The 24,036-nt window shown below is 45.6% G+C and overlaps 1 protein-coding gene across 2 annotated transcripts in view; it reads right to left on the bottom strand.

Moving 5' to 3' along the window:
• Positions 1-24,036, bottom strand: part of LOC141265442 (uncharacterized) — a 135,350-nt gene that overhangs the window by 105,256 nt on the left and 6,058 nt on the right. The window contains exons 1-4 of one of the 2 annotated variants that reach the window (XM_073678554.1): positions 18,601-18,699; positions 15,225-15,281; positions 7,601-7,657; positions 4,919-5,008 (exon numbers count right to left, since the gene is read on the bottom strand). In XM_073678554.1, coding sequence (XP_073534655.1) covers positions 4,919-5,008; positions 7,601-7,606 — 96 coding nt within the window. In that variant the 5' untranslated portion in view covers positions 7,607-7,657; positions 15,225-15,281; positions 18,601-18,699. Of the gene's footprint in view, positions 1-4,918; positions 5,009-7,600; positions 7,658-15,224; positions 15,282-18,600; positions 18,700-24,036 lie in introns of those variants that run through there. The other variant, XM_073678556.1, reaches the window with a different exon arrangement.

The raw sequence follows: 24,036 nt of genomic DNA, 5'->3' as shown, positions 1-24,036 counted from the left end.
GGGGCAGTACTTACTTAATGATTCAGCGCTTGGTTGAACTGAAAACCTTTCTTGTAGACATGGCTAACCCTCAACTGACGCTAAATGAAAGTCAGTGGAATCAGGTGACTGAGCTGGAAAAATTGCTAGAGCAAAAATTACAAGCAAAGGACTTAACTCCAGGCATTTTCTTAAAGGAGTGGAAGAACCTGATGCTTCGCCTGTCCCAAAGAGGGGGGTTAGTTGCAAGTAGCATTGCTACATCAATGAAATGGAGAGAGGAGCTACTATTACAAAATAACATTCTTTTGGCAGCTGTTTATGTAGACCCAATGCATCGGATTCTTCTAGATGATCAACAGCTAACTAAAGGAAAATACGCTCTGTTTGAAATAGCAGTGAGGATGAAAGGGTTGCAGAACAGTCAGGAGGAACAAGAAGAATTTGGTCATCCTGCCACATCTTCACCCTCATCATCAACTGATGAATATTTGGATCACAAGGACCGTGCAAAGCGTTCCCGCATAGAAGAGTCATCCCCATCAAAGAACACAGCCAGTACATTTCAGCAGAATTTTTCATGTGCACTAAAAGAAATTGAGAAATTTGACCGTTCATCAAAAATAACAGTGCAACAAGCGATTCCTCTGTATCCTGACATTGTCAGAGATGTTGCCCGAGTGGTTACTGCTTTGCCACCAACCCAAGTTAGTGTAGAGAGGTTGTTCTCTGCTCTCAAAATAATTAGATCAGATTTGAGGGCATCCATGAAGGAGGATCTGACAGAGGCAATACTTTTTCTGAGGACAAATTTATAGATTTCTTCTTATTAACTGCATAACAGTGTTTATTGCATATTTACTTACAAGAGTTTAGAAAAGTTATTTGCTATATTCTAATTGTATTCTAATAAATAGTTTTTGCTCTAAGTGGTCTGATTACTTATATGATGGTGAGAAACTGAATAAGCACGATGTTAATATTTTACAACAGTAAATTTATTGTTACGAATTGGCCATTTATGGAGGAGTCGGAGCCGGAGTCGGAACCTGATAAAATCCAGGAGTCGGAGTCGAAGTCGCAACTGTGGCTTACCGACTCCACAGCCCTGATAGTAAGCTACCTAAACGCAAAGCTGAGATCTAATCGAAGTGTCTAACCAAACCGCGACACTAAAGGCCTCCATACACCATAAATGATTTGGCTGGAAGCCAGCCTGGCTGGCTCATCCATACACAGGAACGATTGATCAGCCGAGTGTTCCTGCATTTTCCATGAGAAAGCTGGCGACTGACATATCTAGCAACAGATAATCTACGGGAGACAGTAGGATTAGCAATCTGGAATCGGATAAGCAAGATCGATATTCCAATCATACCCGCACGACAAATTGTCCGAGGCTCCCACACACAGACTGTGGGTTAAGCTAATATCAGGTTTGGCCAACATCCACTAAATCAGCTACTTGTGCGTTGATCGATGATTTTTTAATAGCCCATTTACAAAGGCCAAATCCTGCATCAGATGTGCGATGAACAACTAGTAATAAATGGTCCTGTGCGCACAGGCTGCCATTGTTATCAGTGGTACATGCAGGCAGGGCTGTGGAGTCTGTAAGCCAAACCTTCGACTTAAACTCCTCAAATTTCCATGACACCGACTCCCTCATACATGGCTCATGTTTAAGTGATAAATTTATGGCAGGACACATTTTTCTCAGCTAAAAGTCTAGACCCTTAGATCAGGAATAGGACATTTCATAACTTTCCCAAATTCTTATGAAAACATATTCCCCACAAACTGCATTGTACTACTGTACCCAATTTATTATACATTTTGAGTTGGTCCATTTTATACCGGCACCGACTCAGACTCCACTGGCCCTCCGAGCCCTGGGTACATGTCCTGTTTACACATGCGATGTGCTGTCGAGGATGAGGATTTTTTTTTGTGTGCAAATCAAATGATTATTTCATTTGAGAAATAACAGTTTTGCTCATTCAGCAGGTGACCAGCAGCCTGTTTGAACTGCTCGATAATTATAAAAGGAGTGTTGCACAGTAGCCATGAAGTGTAACTGTTCCTTTAGGCAGAATTTCACCAACTCCAATGATGTCACATTAGAAGTGTTAATATAAGACAATTACAAAGATGGAGCGATCATAAAGTGATGCAAGCTATATTTAGCTGCTTAGTGACCGGATATTTTTTTCCCCACTTTGCCTCCCTTCTTTGCAGCGGCCATATATATTTTTTTAATTCTTTTCACTGACGTCGCTATATATGGCTGTTTAATGAGGGAAAATTAGTATTTTTAGTGCCATTTAAAAATAATTTTTTTTGCAACACAAATACAGAAAATGTGATTTTTGGCGTAGTTTTTTTTTTTTTTAGATTTATTATTGTTCACACGTCACACCAAATAACCTGATGAATGAATTCTCCCGGTTAATACAGGTGTGTAGATGCCCAATATGTGTACGTTTTTTGTTATACACTACCATTCAAAAGTTTGGGGTTACCCAGGCAATTGTGTTTTCCATGAAAACTCATACTTTTACTTATCAAATGAGTTGCAAAATGACTAGAAAATATAGTCCAGACATTGACAAGGTTAGAAATAATGATTTTTATTTAAAAGAATAATTTTCTCCTTCAAACTTTGCTTTTGTCAAAGAATGCTCCTTTTGCAGCAATTCCAGCATTGCAGACCTTTGGCATTCTAGCTGTTAATTTGCTGAGGTAATCTTGAGAAATTTCCCCCCATGCTTCCTCAAGCCCCTCCCACAAGTTGGATTGGCTTGATGGGCACTTTTTGCATACCATACGGTCAAGCTGCTCCCATAACAGCTCAATGGGGTTGAGATCTGGTGACTGCGCTGGTCACTCCATTACAGATAGAATACCAGCTGCCTGCTTCTTCCCTAAATAGTTCATACATAATTTGGAGGTGTGCTTTGGGTCCTTGTCCTGTTGTAGGATGAAATTGGTGTTGCAAAATGGAGTGATAGCCTTCCTTATTCAAAATCCCATTTACATTTACAAATCTCCCACTTTACCAGCACCAAAGCAACCCCAGACCATCACATTACCTCCACCATGCTTGACAGATGGCGTCAGACACTCCTCCAGCATCTTTTCAGTTGTTCTGCGTCTCGCAAATATTATTCTGTGTGATCCAAACACCTCAAACTTTGATTCGTCTGTCCATAAAACCTTTTTCCAGTCTTCCTCTGTCCAATGTCTGTGTTCTTTTGCCCATATTAATCTTTTCCTTTTATTAGCCAGTCTCAGATATGGCTTTTTCTTTGCCACTTTGCCCTGAAGGCCAGCATCCCGGAGTCGCCTCTTCACTGTAGACGTTGACACTGGCGTTTTGCGTGTACTATTTAATGAAGCTGCCAGTTGAGGAGTTGTGAGGCGTCGATTTCTCAAACTAGAGACTCTAATGTACTTGTCTTGTTGCTCAGTTGTACAGCGGGACCTCCCACTTCTCTTTCTACTCTGGTTAGAGCCTGTTTGTGCTCTCCTCTGAAGGGAGTAGTACACACCGTTGTAGGAAATCTTCAGTTTCTTGGCAATTTCTCGCATGGAATAGCCTTCATTTCTAAGAACAAGAATAGACTGTCGAGTTTCACATGAAAGCTCTCTTTTTCTGGCCATTTTGAGAGTTTCATAGAACAAACAAATGTAATGCTCCAGATTCTCAGCTAGCTCAAAGGAAGGTCAATTTTATAGCTTCTCAAATCAGCCAAACAGTTTTCAGCTGGGCTAACATTCTTGTGCAAGGTTTTCTAAACATCCATTAGCCTTCTTACACAGTTAGCAAACACAATGTACCATTAAAACAATGGAGTGGTGGTTGCTGGAAATGGGCTTCTATACAACTATGTAACTATTGCAATAAAAACAAGACGTTTGCAGCTAGAATAGTCATTTACCACATTAATAATGTATAGAGTGCATTTCTGATTCATTTAATGTTCGCTTCTTTGAAAAAAAAAAAAAGTGCTTTTCTTTCAAAAATAATGAAATTTCTAAATGACCCCAAACTTTTGAATGGTAGTGTATGTGTTATAATAAAGATTTGTTTTTCATAATGGAGACTATTGATTTTTAGTACTTTTAATTTTTTTGCAGACTTTTTACATATCTGCTTTGGTTTTTACATAATTTGATCCCCAAGAGATAAAAGATTTCTAAAGATTATTATTATTTTTTTTATTGCTAATTTTTTTTCCCCTCGATGTTAGTAGGGCATCTATAGGAGCCCCAGTAACAAAGAAAAACTGCCCCGTTGTGCCAGGCGCATCATTAGGAGAGCTGATCTGGGTCTGCTAAGACCTAGCAACTCTGTTATGACATAAAGACCCTCATTGATTACGTGATCTCTAGGTCCTTCAAAAGCATTGGCAATCGCTAAGCGCTATGTAGCCGACAAAGGAAAAGTCATAAGTGGTAATAAACCCTCTCCATGGTCCCCTGCTGTTAAACATAACATATACTGGAGGTGCAGTAGCTTAAATATCCATGGGTATGGTCATTAACAACTAACTTGGATACCTACTAGCTACTGCAATGCCCTGCATATGGTGTAAGCGACACAGCAAATCAGAAGAACTATACTACATTTCTAATTAGAGATATTTGCTAATTATTATTATACCTATTAAATATTGAGATAGGCTCATGGAGATAGAAATACCCCTTTAACCTTGTACTGAAAATTTACAATGGTTAAGAGGTTAAAGCCCAGGACCAAGAGCGCAGTAAATTTACGAAGTTTGGTAGTTAACTGGTTAAAATCCCATAATTACAACAAAACCATTAGACAACTATCCTTGGATTGAGTACATAAGTGTACTGCAATAACAAATGCTCTCATGTTTCTGGTTAACCTTAAGAACTGTAACACATAAGAGCAATCACAAAAACTTACCTTGCATTTGAATTTGGGTTTCACATTTTGGTCTGGATTTTGGTTCTGACCTGCCTTAAGTGATGCATTCTGGTTGCTTGAATTATTGTTCTGGAAAGTTAAAAGTTAAAATATTAATCTTTTTCAGTTACAATTACAGAAAAATGACCATCCTGGTGTCTGTCTTAATCTAATATGGATCAGCAGTTGGTCGTCTTTGGCCATTCTTTTGCAATAATTTTCGTAACAAACATTATTTACGAAGTTTTACCTTCACATCAATGAATGCAGATGGAGAGTTCAAGACAGTTGACTAGTGGGGTAAATTAAAGTAAGATAGATAAATTCTGTAGATTTAACATTCCCATTGATGATTTAAAACATTGTAAGGCTATAATCGCACTGCATAGATTGTGTTCACACTACCAAGTCCCACCACTGACTAAAGAGTACAGATTTACAAGGGGTGTTAAAAGGGATAAGCTATTTTATTAAGAAGGCAAAAGATGTTATTGATCTTTAATGCTCAAGACAGATCATGCAAGATGTGAAGTAGGGGAATCAGCATGCAACGTAAAAGCCTTCATACATATTAGGGTGCGTGCACACGGTCAGTAAACGCTACGGATTGGATGTTGAGCATTTTGGACGGGATTCCAAGAAATCCCATGACCACTATGCGTCTCCATGCTCCTGCGGCTCACCCACGGAGACAGACATGTGGCGCGTCTTCACAGACTGCAGCGTGTCAATTTCTCTTGTGGAGTCGATAGTCTCCGCAAGAGAAATTCTATCAGTGCAATGTATAGGATGCGGTGAATCCGCATGGTTCAATGAACACATGCGGATTCACCTGCATGCAGCGCTTTGGACACAGCTCAAGTATGCTGCGTTCAAAGTGCTGCCAAAAAGGATTGTGTGAACATACCCTTAGACTAACATCGGTGGGCTCAGCCACCACTACAATGTGTGTGGGGGCATCTCAACTACAATATCCTACTGGCGATCCTCTTGTTCTTGGTCAGCTAAGCCGCTGCAAGGGGATTCTAGCATTCCTGTATATCGAGGAGTCAGGAGCGATAGTAGTGGGCAGATTGTTCACCCGATAGCCATCTATTGTGTATGGGGGGGGGGGGGTCTTAATGGTATTTTTTTTTTTTTTTTACTGTATCTGTACTAATAAAAGAAGTTGATGATTGTTTCATCTTCATTTAATAGCATCAGAGATCTGTTCCATAAAAATGTAAAAGTAGAGAATGGACAAAAAAATACATGAATGTCTACTGTATACAGACCAAAGAGTGCAGCAGCACACAGTGCATTTTGCAAACATTAAATATATGAAATTTTGACTGTATTACTGCTTTAAATTATATACTTTTAAATCTAAACGTACTCAGTGAACATATTAGCCAATTTCTGTGTGCCCAACAACCACAACAAGGTGACCATTCTCTGATGGGAACCCAATCATTTCTACTAGACATGCATCTCCCGGGCCAAAAGCCTACAAATTTAAAGGGCAAGTACGATCCAGTGTTAATGAAAAACAACTTTGGATTGAAGGGAGGAATGATCGGCCAAATTAGAAGGCAGTCATCACCTCCAAATCAGCAAATTGCAGTGACTGTATTATATACAAACCAAGGAATACAATAGCACACTATATGTTCTAAAATATATGAAAGCAATCACTGATTATTTCATTAAAGTGGTATTCCAATCACCAAGATCCTACCCAATATGTAATATGTGTAATAATAATAATAACAACAATAATATAATATTAGTTAATACCCCAAATTAGAAATGTAGTATATTTCTTCTAATTCACTGTCACTTACCCCTTATGCAGGGCATTGCTGTAGCTTAGATATCCACGGTTAGGACCACTAACAGCTAAGTGTCAGTATATGAGTGGTGGTAACCATGGATACCTAAGCTACTGCAATGCCCTCCATGGGGAAAGCAACAAGAACTAGACTACATTTCTAATTGGAGGCGTTTGCTAATGTGAATAATCTTATTACTACACCTACTACATATTGGGATAGGATCTTGGAAATGGGAATACCCCTTTAACACTGACAGCATGAAAGATCGGTCCCATAAAAAAAAGTAAAGCAGAGAAGATAGAGAAATGACTTTTTATCGTCAAACATTTCACGCAGGCAGAAAAGCCAACAGTGATTGGAACCGTTCCATATTGCAACGTCACGTTAGGATTGTCAGGGGCTTAAGTGGAACCAAGGGTTAACGTTCAGAAATAACTTATGAGTGAAGGCCATCATAAAAAGATAACTGCAGCTGGGGAAAGGCAGCAGTATTTTCATGGAGTTGCATTCTATGCTTTCTTTGGTGTTTTTTAAATTGGGTGCTTTAACAACATTGTCACTAGTACAACTCAAATACACAAACTATCGCATTGTTTTCATATAATAATAAATTGTGTATATTTTTGTAAAACAATATATCTGTACTCCAACTACTAAAGTAGGTAATAGAGACATGGAAAAATATTTTCTTTGAATACCACTGAGCTGCAACACCAGGCACAGCCACAACTAAGTAAGGGTGCAGGAGACATCACGTTACTCGCTGGAGATAGTCTATTAATAATAAGGCTCTAGAAAAACATTTTTAATAGTCAAATTCAAATATTTTTTCCTATAGGCTCAAAACATCACACAACATATTTCTAACCTGCATTTTCTCTTATGTGGTCTGTGAAACACAACTTTGAATGGCTGTTGTAGGATTCTGTGGAGAAAAATATCCTATTAAAATATGCATAGAAAGGTTGTAGTAACATGGCAATATAATATGTTTTCTGCATGATAGATAAATAAATCTGCAGAAGTAAAAACAAAAATCCCTCAGGTTACCCTTCTGCAATGACTTGCATCCCTAGATGCAAAGGTAAGAGTTGCACAAATATGTGGATTGAAGACTAAGTAGCAGCCCTATGGAATAGAAGAACAGGTGCCAGGCTTCTACCACACGTGGGAATGAGCGATGCCCCGGTACGGGCACCCTAGCTTAGCTCGTCTTCCGCATTAGCCAAACAGTGAACAATGATAGCCCTAGAGGTGGTCCGATCTCTGCCAGGTGAGCATACAAGGTTTAGATCACTGACCTGAGTGGATAAACTGACAAAAAATATCCTTTATTCAAATATATAAAAAAAATGTGTATTTACATTTCCACAGTACTAATTGAGGGTCTATCTGGCAACATGACAGTTTTATGTAACAATTTTCGTTAGGATTTTATTTATAGGAAGTAAATATATTTATCCCTTTGACTAAAATCCTCCATTTAGTGTTATAGAATTGCAGTTGTCAGATACTACTAATAAAGTGACAATATCTAATATTTAAACCAACTCGTATCTAAGGATCACATTAGTGTGGAAATAAACTTCCTAGCATGCTAAACATATGACCTGCCATTCATTAAACACTATTACAATGTGCCTTCTTGTGTGAAACATACAGCATTTAAAAGGCCACATGATCCCCAAAATATATGATTAAAAACTACATATTGTCCCACAATAAACAAGCCCTCACATACCTTTATACGCAAAAACATTAAAAAGTTTAGACCTTATTGATGTATGCACACAGCGTCTTTTAGACACCGGCATACCTGTTGAGTTTTGCAACCAGAGGACACTTGAGGAAAACACCAGTGTTCTTCCTAAAATGTCTTTTTTGGCGTTTTTGCATTCATTTTTTGATTTGCTGCTGGAGTTGTTTTTTTTATACCTGTATGTATAAGATAGTGAAAAGCTTCCAAGCCACCTGAAGAATGGTCAGGTTACTTCTTTTAACCGCTTTGCAGTAGTACAAACCTGAAGCAGTTGAATGAAGTTCAAAGATGAACAGTGAATTACTTTTACATTGCAATGCATAGGTTCATTCTTTTTAGCATTTATTAAATGCTTTTTCAGACGGGTTTCGGAGCATATCCGCATGAAAGAGAGGTCATGTGCATATACACTTATACTACAGGGTAAAAATCAAGAAACCCTTTCAGGGTTAGTTAGCGCTGAGTAACTTTACAGGTAGGGCATTAGAGTCGTGAACCTTGTAATTTTATACAAACTTTTTTTTTACATCTGATTTTTAATTTTTTTTCTTATACATTTTTCCTTTTACTTTTTCTCTCTCTACTTTTTGTAATAAATAGTACCCTTTACACAAGCCCCACACAATACACGTGTAAAACCACCAATTACACACACATCCCCAGTGTTTTGAAGACTAAAATAAAAATGGCCCATTTGTCAAGAAGACGCCATTCACCAGAGGAGGCATATGCTTTCCTTGCCTCCAACGTAGATTCAGCCAGTGAGGAAGATCCCATATTCCTCCTCTTCATCTAGTGAGGAAAGACACCCAGAAAAGCAACCTCTGACCCAGGCAACCAACTACAGCAATCGATCCCATATGAACCCCCCGAAAATTATCAGCCTGATATTCTGGATTTCACTGGCAGCTCAGGAATCCAATTTGATGTTACAGGCTTCACTGAAATTGACTTTCAAATTCTTTTTCAGCGAGAATATAATAAACGTTATGGTGGCCCAGACAAATTTGTATGCCCAACAATTTTTCACCGAAAGTCCCACGTCATCATAGGCAACATGGACCCCTGTACATTCAGCAGAAATTACGACATTTTGGGGCATTGTGCTGCATATGGGCATAGTCAGAAAACCAGAGCTTCGGCAATACTGGAGTACTGATATTCTCTACAGCACACCAGTATTCCGTATGGCCATGAAAGGGGCACGATTTGAAGCGATCAAAAAATGTCTGCATTATAATAACGTGCAGTGTCCTGCCCGAGACGATCCTAACTTTGATAGTCTATATAAAATTCGGCCAGTAGCTGAACACTTCAGCAGAAAATTTACTTAGGTGTAAAACCCCCAAAGGGACATCGCTATAGATGAATCTCTGGTTGATTTCAAAGGGAGGCTAAAATTCTGACAAATACCTGCCTAGTAAGAGCGCCAGGTACAGAATTAAACTGTACAAGCTGTGTGAGAGTACCTCAGGGTACACCCACAGATTTACAGTCCACAAAGGGAGGGACACCCAGACTGACCCCCATGAATGACCCTCTGTCCTGGGAGTAAGTGGGAATTGTTGCACCCACTGCGGATAACTCTACATAGATAAATTTTACACAAGCATCCCACTTTTCAAGACCCTCTCTGTCAGAGGTACAGTTGCAAGCGGCACAGTGCGAAAAAAATCAGAAAGGACTCCCTAAGCCCCCAATTGGGTAACTGCAGCGAAAGGGCAAAAGCAGAAGCCAATGCAGCGACAACATGCTGGTGATCAAGTATAAGGACAAGAGGGGTGTCCTTATTTTGACTACCATACACCGTGAAAAAGGGAAGATCACAAAAAAAGGTGCAGGGTATGCTCCAATAAGGGAATATGAAAAGAAACAAATTTACTATTGTGAAACCTGCCTTAAGAAACCTGGCCTTTGCATTAAGGATTGCTTCAAAGCATACAACATATCCATAAATTAATAAAATTTGTTTCTACCCTGTTGACACAACACACTTTTATAATCTGATGTACTCCACTCAACTTACACATACCACCACATTATAAACTCATACAACAGTAAAACCAAAAGCATGATAATCATTACTCTAAAACTTTGCCTCTGGATAAGTTTTACTGTTTAGACACATCAGGGGTTCTCCAAACACGACATGGGGAGTGCAGACCATTCCATCAAAGTCTGCACTCTAAACAGTCACTCCATCTCTTTCGAGCCCTGCCATGCGCTCAAACAGTAGTTTTTCACCACAAATGGGGTATCGGCATACTCAGGGGAAATTGCACAACAATTTTTGGGGTCCATTTTCTCCTGCTACCCTTGTGAAAATAAAAAAATGGGGCTAAAGGAACATTTTTGTGGAAAAAAAATTAGATTTTTTTTCATTTTCACAGCTCAACATTATGAATTTCTGTGAAGCACCTGGGGGTTCAACATGCTCACCACACAAATTCCTTGGGGGGAGGGATCTAGATTCCAAAATAGGGTCACGTATGAGGGGTTTCCACTGTTTAGGCACATCAGGGGCTCTCCAAACGGAACATGGTGTCCAGTCTCAATTCCAGACAATTTTGCATTCAAAAAGTCAAACTGTGTCCATCCCTTCCATGCCCTGCCGTGCAACCAAACAGTAGTTTTCCCCCACATATTGGGTATCGATGTACTCAGGAGAAATTGCACAGCAAATGTTGGGGTCCATTTTCTCCGGTTACACTTCCATATTGCTTCAATTCCTGGGAAGCACATGAAGGAGAAAAAAAACCAAGAGGATTCCAGCATCCTCCAATGATTAGAAATTTAAAATATGACATTTAATGAAAAAAAACGATTAAAAAAAGTTTTTTGCAAAAACATATCAATGAAATGGGAGATGGGGTGACATAGGGGAGGGAGATAAAAAGGACACCGGTATATGCGTTTCAAGCTGTGGATCTCTAAGTCATAAGTCCTGGAACCCTCTAGGTTTTTTTTTCCCTCTCTCTATTGCCCAGCTGTCGGTTTGGAGTCCGTGCACCGCATTCTTCATATGAAGGCTTCAAACCCAGGGTTGTGGAGTCGGTAAGCCAAACCTCCAACTCCTCAATTTCCATGACAACCGACTCCAACTCCGACTTCACGACTCCCTCATACATGGCTCAGGTTTAAGTGATAAATTTACTGTAGCACAGAGTCATCGCAGCCAAGTCTAGACCCTTAGATGAGGAATAGCACATTTCATAACTTTCCCAAATTCTTATGAAAAAATATTTCCCACAAACTGTATTGAACTACTGTACCCAATTTATTATATATTTTAGGAGTAGGAGTTGGTCCATTTTATACCGACTCCACAACTCCAACTCCACAGCCCTGTTCAAACACTTGGGTTTGGAGCACTTGGTGAGATGAATATTTCCTTTTCTTTCCTCCCTATGTTTTTCTCTGAAGTACCTGAAGGGTTAATAAACTTCTTCAATGTGATTTTGAGCACCTTGAAGGGTGCAGTTTTTAGAATGGAGTCATTTTGGGGTATTTTCTGTCATATAGGCCCCCTCAAAGTCAAATCTGATCTGGTCCCCAACAAAAAAAAAAAAAAAAGGTTTTGTTAATTTTGTTGGAAAAATTAGAAAGTTGCTCGTCAACTTTTAACCCTTCTAACTTCCTAACAGAAAAAAATATGTATTTCAAATAATGATGCAGATGAAAAGTAGACATGTGGGAAATGTTATTTATTAACTACTTTGTGTGACCTAACACTCTGGTTTAAGGGAATAAAATTGAAAAGATTTAAAATTGCGAAGTTTTCCAGAATTTTAGCCAAAGTTTTAACATTTTCTCAAATAAACGCAAGTTATATCGAACAAGTTTTACCACTATCATGAAGTACACTATGTCACGAAATAATCTCAGAATCAGTGAGATCCGTTGAAGTGTTCCAGAGTTATTACCTCATAAAGTGACAGTGGCTTGTTCATGAAGGTGAAAACAGGCTTCGGGGTGAAGGGGTTAAGCAATTATTTGCCAATGCTTTGTAAATCCTCAAATTAGGAATCAAATGCGCACGGTGCTATTCTACTTCTGAGCCCTATGAATGTCTAGCCAAAAGTTCAGGGCCACCATACGGGCTTTTATAAAAATCCATTAAAAACAGCAATTTTAAAGAGATGTCCTTTCAGAGGGGAAAAAACTAGGGACAAAATATTGCGTGCTGAAATTGCATATCTTTGGGAAAAATATGCCATTTTCACCAAGCAAACTCCATTCTGCACTAATTTCTGGATAACAGTTGTGGAGTCAAATTGCTCATTAAATCCCTTGATAAATGCCTTGAGAAGGTGTGGGTTCCAAAATGATGTCACTTCTTGGGGATTGCTTTTATTTTTTCTCCCTAGAACATCTGAAATTGTGGACCATTTTTTGTGTAAATCACCAAAGTAGGTCTCGAATGCACATGGTGCTCTCATGCCTGAGCCTTATGTGCGAGTTTTGCAAAGAGCTGGTGGTGATGCTGCTCTTGCAAATCATGTCACTTATGGCCACAGAGGTGTGATAACCTGATTACTGGGATGATTAGTCCCATGACTAGTCACCCACCAATTAGTATATTGAGACAGCCGTTATAAGACTGATTACACGGAGATTCTAAAACCTGTAAGGCAGGAAAAGGAGATTGAAAAAGCTTGATTGGAAGTACTGTATTTTTCGGACCATAAGACGCACCTAGGTTTTAGAGGTGGAAAATAGGAAAAAAAATATTTAAAGCAAAAAATGTGGTCATGATGCCCTGTTATAGGGGAGGGAGTCTGCTGCTGACACTGGTATTGGGGTAATGTTCCCCAATTCTGTTAATATCCTCCTTCCTGGTATACGTGGCCCCCCATCCCATCCTGGTATGCATGGTACCCCCTTGATCCCCCCCCATCCTGGTATGCATGGCACCCCCTTGATCCCCCCCCCCCCATCCTGGTATGCATGGCACCCCTTGATCCCCCCCCATCCTGGTATGCATGGCACCCCCTTGATCCCCCCCCATCCTGGTATGCATGGCACCCCCTTGACCCCCCCCCCCATCCTTGTATGCATGGCACCCCTTGAGCCCCCCCATCCTGGTATGCATGGCACCCCTTGAGCCCCCCCATCCTGGTATGCATGGCACCCCTTGAGCCCGCATCCTGCTGCCCACAAAAAAAAACAAAAAAAACAATCATACTCACCTCCTCTCTCCTCCAGCGCTGTCCCGCTCTGCTGCCGACACTCTCACTGTGTGAGCCGCGCATGGCAGGGCGCACACGGCGTCCCTGCCATGCGCCCTCACACAGTGTGAGAGTGCGCACACTACCGCAGCGGGGCTCCTGCTACGCTCTGCGGTCAGTATGTCCGCTATTAAAGACCATGGATATTCACTACAACCCATGGAAGTGGGTTGTAGTGAATATTCATGAGCTTTAATAGCGGGCACACAGACCGCAGCAGGAGCCGCGTTGCGGTACAGTGTGCCGGCTATTAAGGAAAATGAATATTCTCTGCTCCCCACGCCCATGGGAGTGGGGAGAAGGGAATACTCATTTTCTTTAGTAGCTGGCACAGCGCAGGCTGCAGCAGTCGGCTGCTGCCTCCTGTGCCCCGCTGTTGCTCCCCCAGACCTCCTACCACGGAGAGCCACAGTATATACAGGGAGATAGTATTCGGACTATAAGACGCACCCCCCACTTTCCTCCAAAATTTTGGAGGAAAAAAAGTGAGCCTTATAATCCAAAAAATACAGTATATAGACTGTTCAATAAAGACATGTTGGCAGTTTGGAGGTCTTGGGAGAGCTGACAGGTTCCCTTTAAACTAAATATGAACCTGATGTTATAAAGGAACACACACAACACTAACATACAAACACAGCAAATAACTTACATAGCATTTGAAGTTTGCTGTCAAATCTGTGCAGGGGACAGTCTGGTTGTTTTTATTAATGTTCAGGAAAATAAAGCTTTACATATGAAACCTTTTATCTGGTTTAGCCTCCAGCAATTGTGTTAAGTTTTAGACTATCTTTCTAATGTTAACTTTTGAGTTTTAAAAACCCACCACCATGCAAATATTTCAAATATATTAATGCATATTCAGCACCAATCAACTGCCATTGCTAAAAAAAATGTAAGACATTTTACTGTACCATAAAAATAGACACAAAACATTCATGAGTTGGAAAGTAAGAAGTAGTAAGAGTGGAATTTATGAACAATTTAACTAAAATTAGAGGGGTTGTCCCAAGTTGTTAAAGGGAATTTGCCACTTGGTTCATACTGCCCAAACAGAGGGCAGAATGAATCAGGGCCTAGCTGCACGGTTGCAGACAGGTAGACTTTACTCTGAAATGCTCTAATGCTTCAGAAAAGATATATGCATATTACATTTGAGCAAAAACGTTGCTGCAGAGCGACGTTATGTTAGGCCTACTAGTCAGAAGAGGTGATGGGGATCCTGGCAGGTAGGATGTTTGCAGGGCTCTGTTTTAGCAGTCACAGACTACTGATGCAACCGCTGGAACAGGGTCCGGTAAATCTACACCAGTAAGGCACTCACTCACTTCACAGGTTATCAAACATTGAACGCAATCCTAAACTCCAAACCCCCTATACAGCACGCATGTGATGCGGAATTTATGTGATTACTGGTTGTCACTTCTTTCAATGCGGTCTACCCCAATACTCAAGTTTTTTCTTGAGTCTTGTGTCTTTACACAAATCACACTCTTTTTCCTAACCTGTATTTCCTCAGTTGTGGCTTGGGGAGTCAACTATTGATCACTCACTGAAGAGGTCTGTGGAGAAAAATATTACATTAAAATATGCAACAGAAGTTTCTGCCAATGTAGACAAATAATGTTTAATTCAAGGATAAGCAGAGATTCAATATAAACATTCACAGCTTACAGCTGCCAAAATCCAGAAGATGCCAGTAAGAAAAAAAAATACCAGTACCCCCATGCCTTCAACTCACATTTATTTTTACTGCTATGAGACGCAAGTTAAAATAAGTTGAAAAAGTGTATTTCATGAAAGGAACCTGTCAGAAACCTCTACACCCCCAAACCATACATATCACCCTTTTGAAAAGATAAGATAGATCTCTTTAAGACCCCAAAGCGATGATTCAGCAGCGAGAAATCACGTTTTGAAATTCTGCATGTCAGGAAATGCATTGGGGTGTAACGAACTTTCTGCTTCGCAGCCTCACACTGTGTATCCAATGCCCCTTCACCCGTACAGCCGCCCCTCCCTTCCCCGCCCCTCCCACCACCTCACCCGTACAGCCGCCCCTCCCCGCCACCACCACCACCTCACCCGTACAGCCGCCCCTCCCCGCCACCACCACCACCTCACCCGTACAGCCGCCCCTCCCCGCCACCACCACCACCTCACCCGTACAGCCGCCCCTCCCCGCCCCTCCCACCACCTCACCCGTACAGCCGCCCCTCCCCGCCACCACCACCACCTCACCCGTACAGCCGCCCCTCCCCGCCACCACCACCACCTCACCCGTACAGCCGCCCCTCCCCGCCACCACCACACCCGTACAGCCGCCCCTCCCCGCCACCACCACACCCGTACAGCCGCCCCTCCTCGCCACCACCTCACCCCGCCACCACCACCTCACCCGTACAGCCGCCCCTCCCCGCCACCACCACCTCACCCGTACAGCCGCCCCTCCCCGCCACCACCACCTCACCCGTACAGCCGCCCCTCCCCGCCACCACCACCTCACCCGTACAGCCGCCCCTCCCCGCCACCACCACCTCACCCGTACAGCCGCCCCTCCCCGCCACCACCACCTCACCCGTACAGCCGCCCCCTCCCCGCCACCACCACCTCACCCGTACAGCCGCCCCCTCCCCGCCACCACCACCTCACCCGTACAGCCGCCCCCTCCCCGCCACCTCACCCGTACAGCCTCCCCCTCCCCGTCACCTCACCCGTACAGCCGCCCCCTCCCCGTCACCACCACCTCACCCGTACAGCCGCCCCCTCCCCGTCACCACCACCTCACCCGTACAGCCGCCCCCTCCCCGCCACCACCACCACCTCACCCGCCCCCTCCCCGCCACCACCACCACCTCACCCGCCCCCTCCCCGCCACCACCACCACCTCACCCGTACAGCCGCCCCTCCCCGCCACCACCACCTCCTCACCCGTACAGCCGCCCCTCCCCGCCACCACCTCACCCGTACAGCCGCCCCTCCCCGCCACCACCACCACCTCACCCGTACAGCCGCCCCCTCCCCGTCACCACCACCTCACCCGTACAGCCGCCCCCTCCCCGTCACCACCACCTCACCCGTACAGCCGCCCCCTCCCCGCCACCACCACCACCTCCTCACCCGCCCCCTCCCCGCCACCACCACCACCTCACCCGTACAGCCGCCCCTCCCCGCCACCACCACCTCCTCACCCGTACAGCCGCCCCTCCCCGCCACCACCACCACCTCACCCGTACAGCCGCCCCTCCCCGCCACCACCACCACCTCACCCGTACAGCCGCCCCCTCCCCGCCACCACCACCTCACCCGTACAGCCGCCCCTCCCCGCCACCTCACCCGTACAGCCGCCCCTCCCCCCCACCACCACCACCACCTCCTCCGTACAGCCGTCCCTCCCCGCCACCTCACCCGTACAGCCGCCCCTCCCCCCCACCACCACCACCACCACCTCCTCCGTACAGCCGTCCCTCCCCGCCACCTCACCCGTACAGCCGCCCCTCCCCCCCACCACCACCACCACCTCCTCACCCGTACAGCTGCCCCTCCCCGCCACCACCACCACCTCCTCACCCGTACAGCCGCCCCTCCCCGCCACCACCACCACCTCACCCGTACAGCCGCCCCTCCCCGCCACCACCACCTCACCCGTACAGCCGCCCCTCCCCGCCGCCACCACCACCACCACCTCACCCGTACAGCCGCCCCTCCCTGCCGCCACCACCACCACCTCACCCGTACAGCCGCCCCTCCCCGCCGCCACCACCTCACCCGTACAGCCGCCCCTCCCCGCCGCCACCACCTCACCCGTACAGCCGCCCCTCCCCCACCACCACCTCCTCACCCGTACAGCCGCCCCTCCCCGCCACCACCACCACCTCACCCGTACAGCCGCCCCTCCCCGCCACCACCACCACCTCACCCGTACAGCCGCCCCTCCCCGCCACCACCACCACCTCACCCGTACAGCCGCCCCTCCCCGCCACCACCACCTCACCCGTACAGCCGCCCCTCCCCGCCACCACCACCACCTCACCCGTACAGCCGCCCCTCCCCGCCACCACCACCTCACCCGTACAGCCGCCCCTCCCCGCCACCACCACCTCACCCGTACAGCCGCCCCTCCCCGCCACCACCACCACCTCACCCGTACAGCCGCCCCTCCCCGCCACCACCACCACCTCACCCGTACAGCCGCCCCTCCTCGCCACCACCACCACCTCACCCGTACAGCCGCCCCTCCCCGCCACCACCACCACCTCACTCGTACAGCCGCCCCTCCCCGCCACCACCTCACCCGTACAGCCGCCCCTCCCCGCCACCACCTCACCCGTACAGCCGCCCCTCCCCGCCACCACCTCACCCGTACAGCCGCCCCTCCCCGCCACCACCTCACCCGTACAGCCGCCCCTCCCCGCCACCACCTCACCCGTACAGCCGCCCCTCCCCGCCACCACCTCACCCGTACAGCCGCCCCTCCCCGCCACCACCACCACCTCACCCGTACAGCCGCCCCTCCCCGCCACCACCACCACCTCACCCGTACAGCCGCCCCTCCCCGCCACCACCACCATCTCACCCGTACAACTGCTCTTCCCCACCAGTACCTCACGAGACAAAAACCACACCCCTAATGCAAAAGCATGCACTTGTATCTGAACCAGCTGTAATGTGATATGTTTACGCCAATATAAAGCTCCACAGTATCATGTGAGATGAACATGAGGACAGTCCTCTCTATGCGCGCCCAGTCACTCCTCCAGGCTACAATGGCTGCCCGCAGAGAACGACAGGTTGCTCTCCTGGATAAGATGACAGCACGGCATTAATACGCAGGCCATTGTACCGTTACGGGCCTGCTAGGGTGTATGTATCCACACGTACCGTTCACACGCAGCAGAATTCTCCAGAGCCTCAATCCCGCTAATAATCCGGAAATGATAAGAACGTCACTTCCGGGTCACGCCCTTCCAATCTCTTTACGGTGAGAACTGACGTAAAATTGGAGGTTTACCGATGACGTTAGAAGTACGGCGAGCAGATACTAGAGCGAGCCTGAGTTCGAGTGTTACAGTCAGTAGCGCAGGGCTCTGCAAAAATGGCGGCGCCCGTTATACAGCTATAAGTAGCGGAAGCTCACAGAAGTTGCCATCTTCAGAGAGATCTTATGTTCTGTGACCCTGTAACAGGCGGCGTGTACATCCTATATGTATCCCGTTTCCTTCCCCTATATTAGTGGCAGCCGCAGGGTCTCCTACAGAGATGGCAAATAGTTAGGAGGCGGCTGATTCCGCCACAGTCTTGTGTTCCTGTCATCTCCAAGACTGAGAAGATTACTGTGTTCTTTATGTATGACAATAGCTGGCTCTCAGTGGGAGAAACAAGATAATAATCATGCAGTTATGATGTCGTTTAATAAAATAAACTAAGTGATGTTGCAACACAAACTTTCGAGAATTCTTTGGTCTCTTCCTCAGGCATGGTACAGCAAAGTATCTGAAGAAAGACAAAGATATACACAGAAAAAAGCAGAGGCCTACACCTAAGAAGTCTCGAAAGCTTGTAACAGCACTTATTTTATTTTTATTAAACACTAAAAGGCATAACTACAAGATAATTATTTTGTTTTTTCCACTGAGAACAATCTTTATTCAACTGGCTAACACGTGGTACCAAACCCTTTTTTGTTTTATGCATGGTAATGGCACATAGCCGTAAAATAAGCTTCGCATTAGGTGAAATTCCTCTGAGGTTTCTAAATTATTTGACCCCAATCAGAGCTCCAGTTATTCCTTTTTTAACCCAAAATGTCTTAATAAAAATGCATTTAACTTTATTGTCCTGTCTCAGAGGCGCAATTTTACATACACATTAGACACCTAACTCTCCTGGCTCCCCCATACACATTAGGCACCTAGCTCTCCTGGCTCCCCCATACACATTAGGCACCTAGCTCCCCCATACACATTAGGCACCTAGCTCTCCTGGCTCCCCCATACACATTAGGCACCTAGCTCTCCTGGCTCCCCCATACACATTAGGCACCTAGCTCTCCTGGCTCCCCCATACACATTAGGCACCTAGCTCTCCTGGCTCACCCATACACATTAGGCACCTAGCTCTCCCGGCCCCAATACACATTAGACATCTAGCTCTGACCCCTAGCTCTTCTGGCTTCCCCATACACATTAGACACCTAGCTCTCCTGGCTCCCCCATACACATTAGACACCTAACTCTCCTGGCTCCCCTATACACATTAGACACCTAGCTCTTCTGCCTCCCCCATACACATTAGGCACCTAGCTCTCCCGGCCCCAATACACATTAGACATCTAGCTCTGACCCCTAGCTCTTCTGGCTTCCCCATACACATTAGACACCTAGCTCTCCTAGCGCCCCCATACACATTAGACACCTAACTCTCCTGGCTCCCCTATACACATTAGACACCTAGCTCTTCTGCCTCCCCCATACACATTAGGCACATAGCTCTCCCGGCCCGCTACACACTAGACATCCATCTCTGACCCGTAGCTCTTCTGGCTTCCCCATACACATTAGACACCTAACTCTCCTGGCTCCCCCATACACATTAGACACCTAGCCCTCCTTGCTCCCCCATACACATTAGAGACCTAGCTCTCCTGGCTCCTCGATACACATTAGACACCTAACTCTCCTGGCTCCCCCATACACATTAGACACCTAACTCTCCTGGCTCCCCCATACACATTAGACACCTAGCCCTCCTTGCTCCCCCATACACATTAGAGACCTAGCTCTCCTGGCTCCTCGATACACATTAGACACCTAACTCTCCTGGCTCCCCCATACACATTAGGCACCTAGCTCTCCTGGCCCGCTACACATTAGACATCCATCTCTGACCCCTAGCTCTTCTGGCTTCCCCATACACATTAGAAACCTAACTCTCCTGGCTTCCACATACACATTAGACACCTAGCTCTCCTTGCTCCCCCATACACTTTAGACATCTAACTCTCCTGGCTCCCCCATACACATTAGACACCTAGCTCTCCTGGCCACCTTACACATTAGACAGTTAGCTCTCCTTTCTCCCCCATACACACTAGACACCTAACTCTCCTGGCTCCCCCTAAATATTAGACCTCTAGCTCTCCTGGCTCCCCCATACACTTTAGGCACCTAGCTCTCCCGGCCCTGATACACATTTGACACCTAGCTCTCCTGGCTTCTCCATACACATGAGACCCCTTGCTCTCCTAGCTCCCCCATACACATGAGACCCCTAGCTCTCCTGTCTCCCCCATACACATGAGACCCCTAGCTCTCCTGTCTCCCCCATACACATTAGACACCTAGATCTCCTGGCTCCCCCATTCACATTAGACATCTAGCTCTCCTGGCTCCCCCATACACATTAGACACCTAGCTCTCCTGGCTCCCCCATTCACATTAGACATCTAGCTCTCCTGGCTCCCCCATTCACATTAGACACCTAGGTCCCCACTACAGGAGCGCTTGTCTCTTGTGTTCTTTGTTAATGAGCACTGTCAGACCTCTGGCAGCGGATTATCTCTCATAGAACAAAAAGTTTGTCCGTTGGAAATTCTAGAGACCAGATCGTTCTCTCTCCCAACATCATCTGTTATGGGAGAGTTAGGAGAACCCATACATATTAGACTGTCCGCTGATAACAATTGGCTTTGACGCCTTTAGGTCGGTTTCACACATTCATGTTTCACGGTCCAAGTATGTACTGTTATACACAGACCTGCTGCAGGTTTCCTGACTTGAAATTGATAGATTAATAAGCATATATGAGGCTGTGCAATATGGGTCAGGAGACCCCCAGCCAGTCCGTGCATTGTGGCTAGATTACAGATGTGTCAGCCTGCCTTAGTGTAATGTGTATTGTATTCTTTTCAGTGATTTAGAGGGGTTGTCTAATGCTCAGCAATGGTTAAAATTGCAAAGTTCTTCTAAAAACATCCACTTTGCTGGAATTGTGAGATGTTGCATTTTTTTGTGCAGCGAAAATACACAGCTTTTACAACTCGCCAAAAACTCATTCTGGGAACTTAAAGGGATTGTCCACTACTCAGACAACCTATCACAATCAGAATGTTTACTCCCAGTAAAATAACAACGCTTATACTCACCTCCGGTGTCTGCGCTGTTCCAGTGTTGTTAGCACCCGCTCTCCGTAGACTCATGTCACCTTGTTATGTCAGGCGATCCCTGCACCTAATCAGTGCTGGCTTCACTCTCCCCACCTTTGGACGAATCAAACATCAAGAGGAAGTGAGCGGCCAGCTGATACTCGGACTTCCTCTTGATGTCTGATACATCCGTAGGAGAGGCGAGTGAAGCCAGCACTAATTAGGCGCAGGGATCGCAGGACATAACAATGTGACGCGAGCCTCGGGACAGCTACTTCTGATACCGTTGGAACAGCGCCAGCACCGGAGATGAGTAAAAGTGTTGTTAAGGGGTTGTATGTACAACATACTTATTGAAAAGGCGTTGTACGTTTACACCAACTGCCAACTGACCGGCGTTGTTAAATGCTAGTCATTTAAACCTCTGTTCAGACAGACAGACTGTGCTTTAGATGCGCACAGAACAATCAGTTAAAGATTGTTCTGTTTGCACAGCCTACCATTGTTCTCAGCAGCACATTTCCCGTTTTCCAAAGTGCTGCTAAGGCCACGGCCCCACTATCAGTGGGATTAAGAATAATGATTTTTAACCAAGATAAAAGATCGTTTCACTTGATGATATCAAATAATTGGCAGCATGTTCATCAGGAATGAGCGGGTCCGTGCATGGCAACACACTCTGCCGACCAATCATGTGACTGGGGGCGCATGGCAGTGACATTATGCGTTCCCGTCGTTTGTACGCTGAAGTCAGCTGCCGGCTTCAGAAGAGGGTCCAGTGCGGTGGTGGAGTGGAGGGAAGGTGAGTATTTTTTTCTTTAAATCAGTGAAAACACGGTGGCCATACTACTACATGGATGACTATGAGCTGTGCATTATATTACATGAAGGTAATGGGCTGTGTTTTATACTGTATGGAGGACTATGGGCTGTGCATTATATTATATGAAGTATATGGGCTGGGCATTGTATTATATAAAGGATATGGGCTGTGCATTTTACTGTATGGAGGTCTATGGGCCGTGCATTATATTTTATGAGTGATATGTGTAACGGGAATGGTGGAACTACTGAGACGTTATCCGAAGAGAGCCTGGAGGGGTGTAACTAGGTGAACACCTGACTCTTTGCTAGACTTGGCTCCAGATGGACACCAGGAGCTACTTCAGGAAGGACGTAAGGCAGCTGCCCCCAAGGCACGGAGCTGGAATGGCCTAGAGAGGGAAAGCTTGGCTGGTACAGGCAGGCAAGGCTGGTATACAGGTGGGCACGGCAAGTGCAGACTGATACGGCTGGTATACAGGTGAGCACGGCAGGTGCAGACTGGTACTGCTGGTATACAGGTGAGCACGGCAGGTGCAGGCTGGTATAAGCACAGCAGGTGCATACTGGCAAGGCTGGTATACCGGTGGGCACGGCATGTGCAGACTCAGACTAGTAGGGCTGGTATACAGCTGAGCATGGCAAGTGCAGGCAGGTACGGCAAGTATGGCTGGTATACAGGCAGGCCCAAGCAGGCACATGGGCTTTGCATTATATATGGAGGTGTATTATACTATGCATTATATTATATGGAGGACTGTGGGTTGCATTATACTGTATGGAGGACTATGGGTTGTGCAGTATACTGTATGGAAGACTATGGGCTGTGCATTATATTATATGGAGGACTATATGCTGTGCGCTATACTACATGGAGGACAATGGTCTGTAAATTATACTATATGGAGGATTATGGAGAGTGCATTATATTATATGGAGGACTATGCGCAGTGCAGTATATTATATGGAGGACTATGTGATGCATTACTATATGGAGGACTATGGGCTGTGCATTATACTATATGGAGGACTATTGTTACACGCACGCCGCTAGGTTCAGATAGGGGCGAGACAGGTTACATGAATTCTTTGGAATCCTGGGGGAACCGTTGCTCAGGGCGACCATAGACCATGTGCTGCAGCTTCACTCAAGCACACAGGGGTATTGACCGTCAGGCACAGACAGGTAGGTTGTCTCACTTGCTGACCAGACACACTTGACAAGAGTCCTCATAAACGGTAGAACAGTAGGATTTCATAAGAAGCCTCACAGCCAGTGCAAGTTAAGTCTTATGAGCAACAGGCTCCAGTGACAAACAGTACAGTTTCCTTAGCAGCTCAGCAGTTCACAG

Source organism: Phyllobates terribilis, unplaced genomic scaffold (assembly GCF_046119375.1).
Source record: "Phyllobates terribilis strain yellow unplaced genomic scaffold, ASM4611937v1 Scaffold_4__5_contigs__length_816908805, whole genome shotgun sequence".
Classification (NCBI taxonomy): Eukaryota; Metazoa; Chordata; class Amphibia; order Anura; family Dendrobatidae; genus Phyllobates; species Phyllobates terribilis.
Note: the sequence above shows the minus strand (reverse complement) of the source record. Positions and strands in the feature narration are given on the sequence as shown.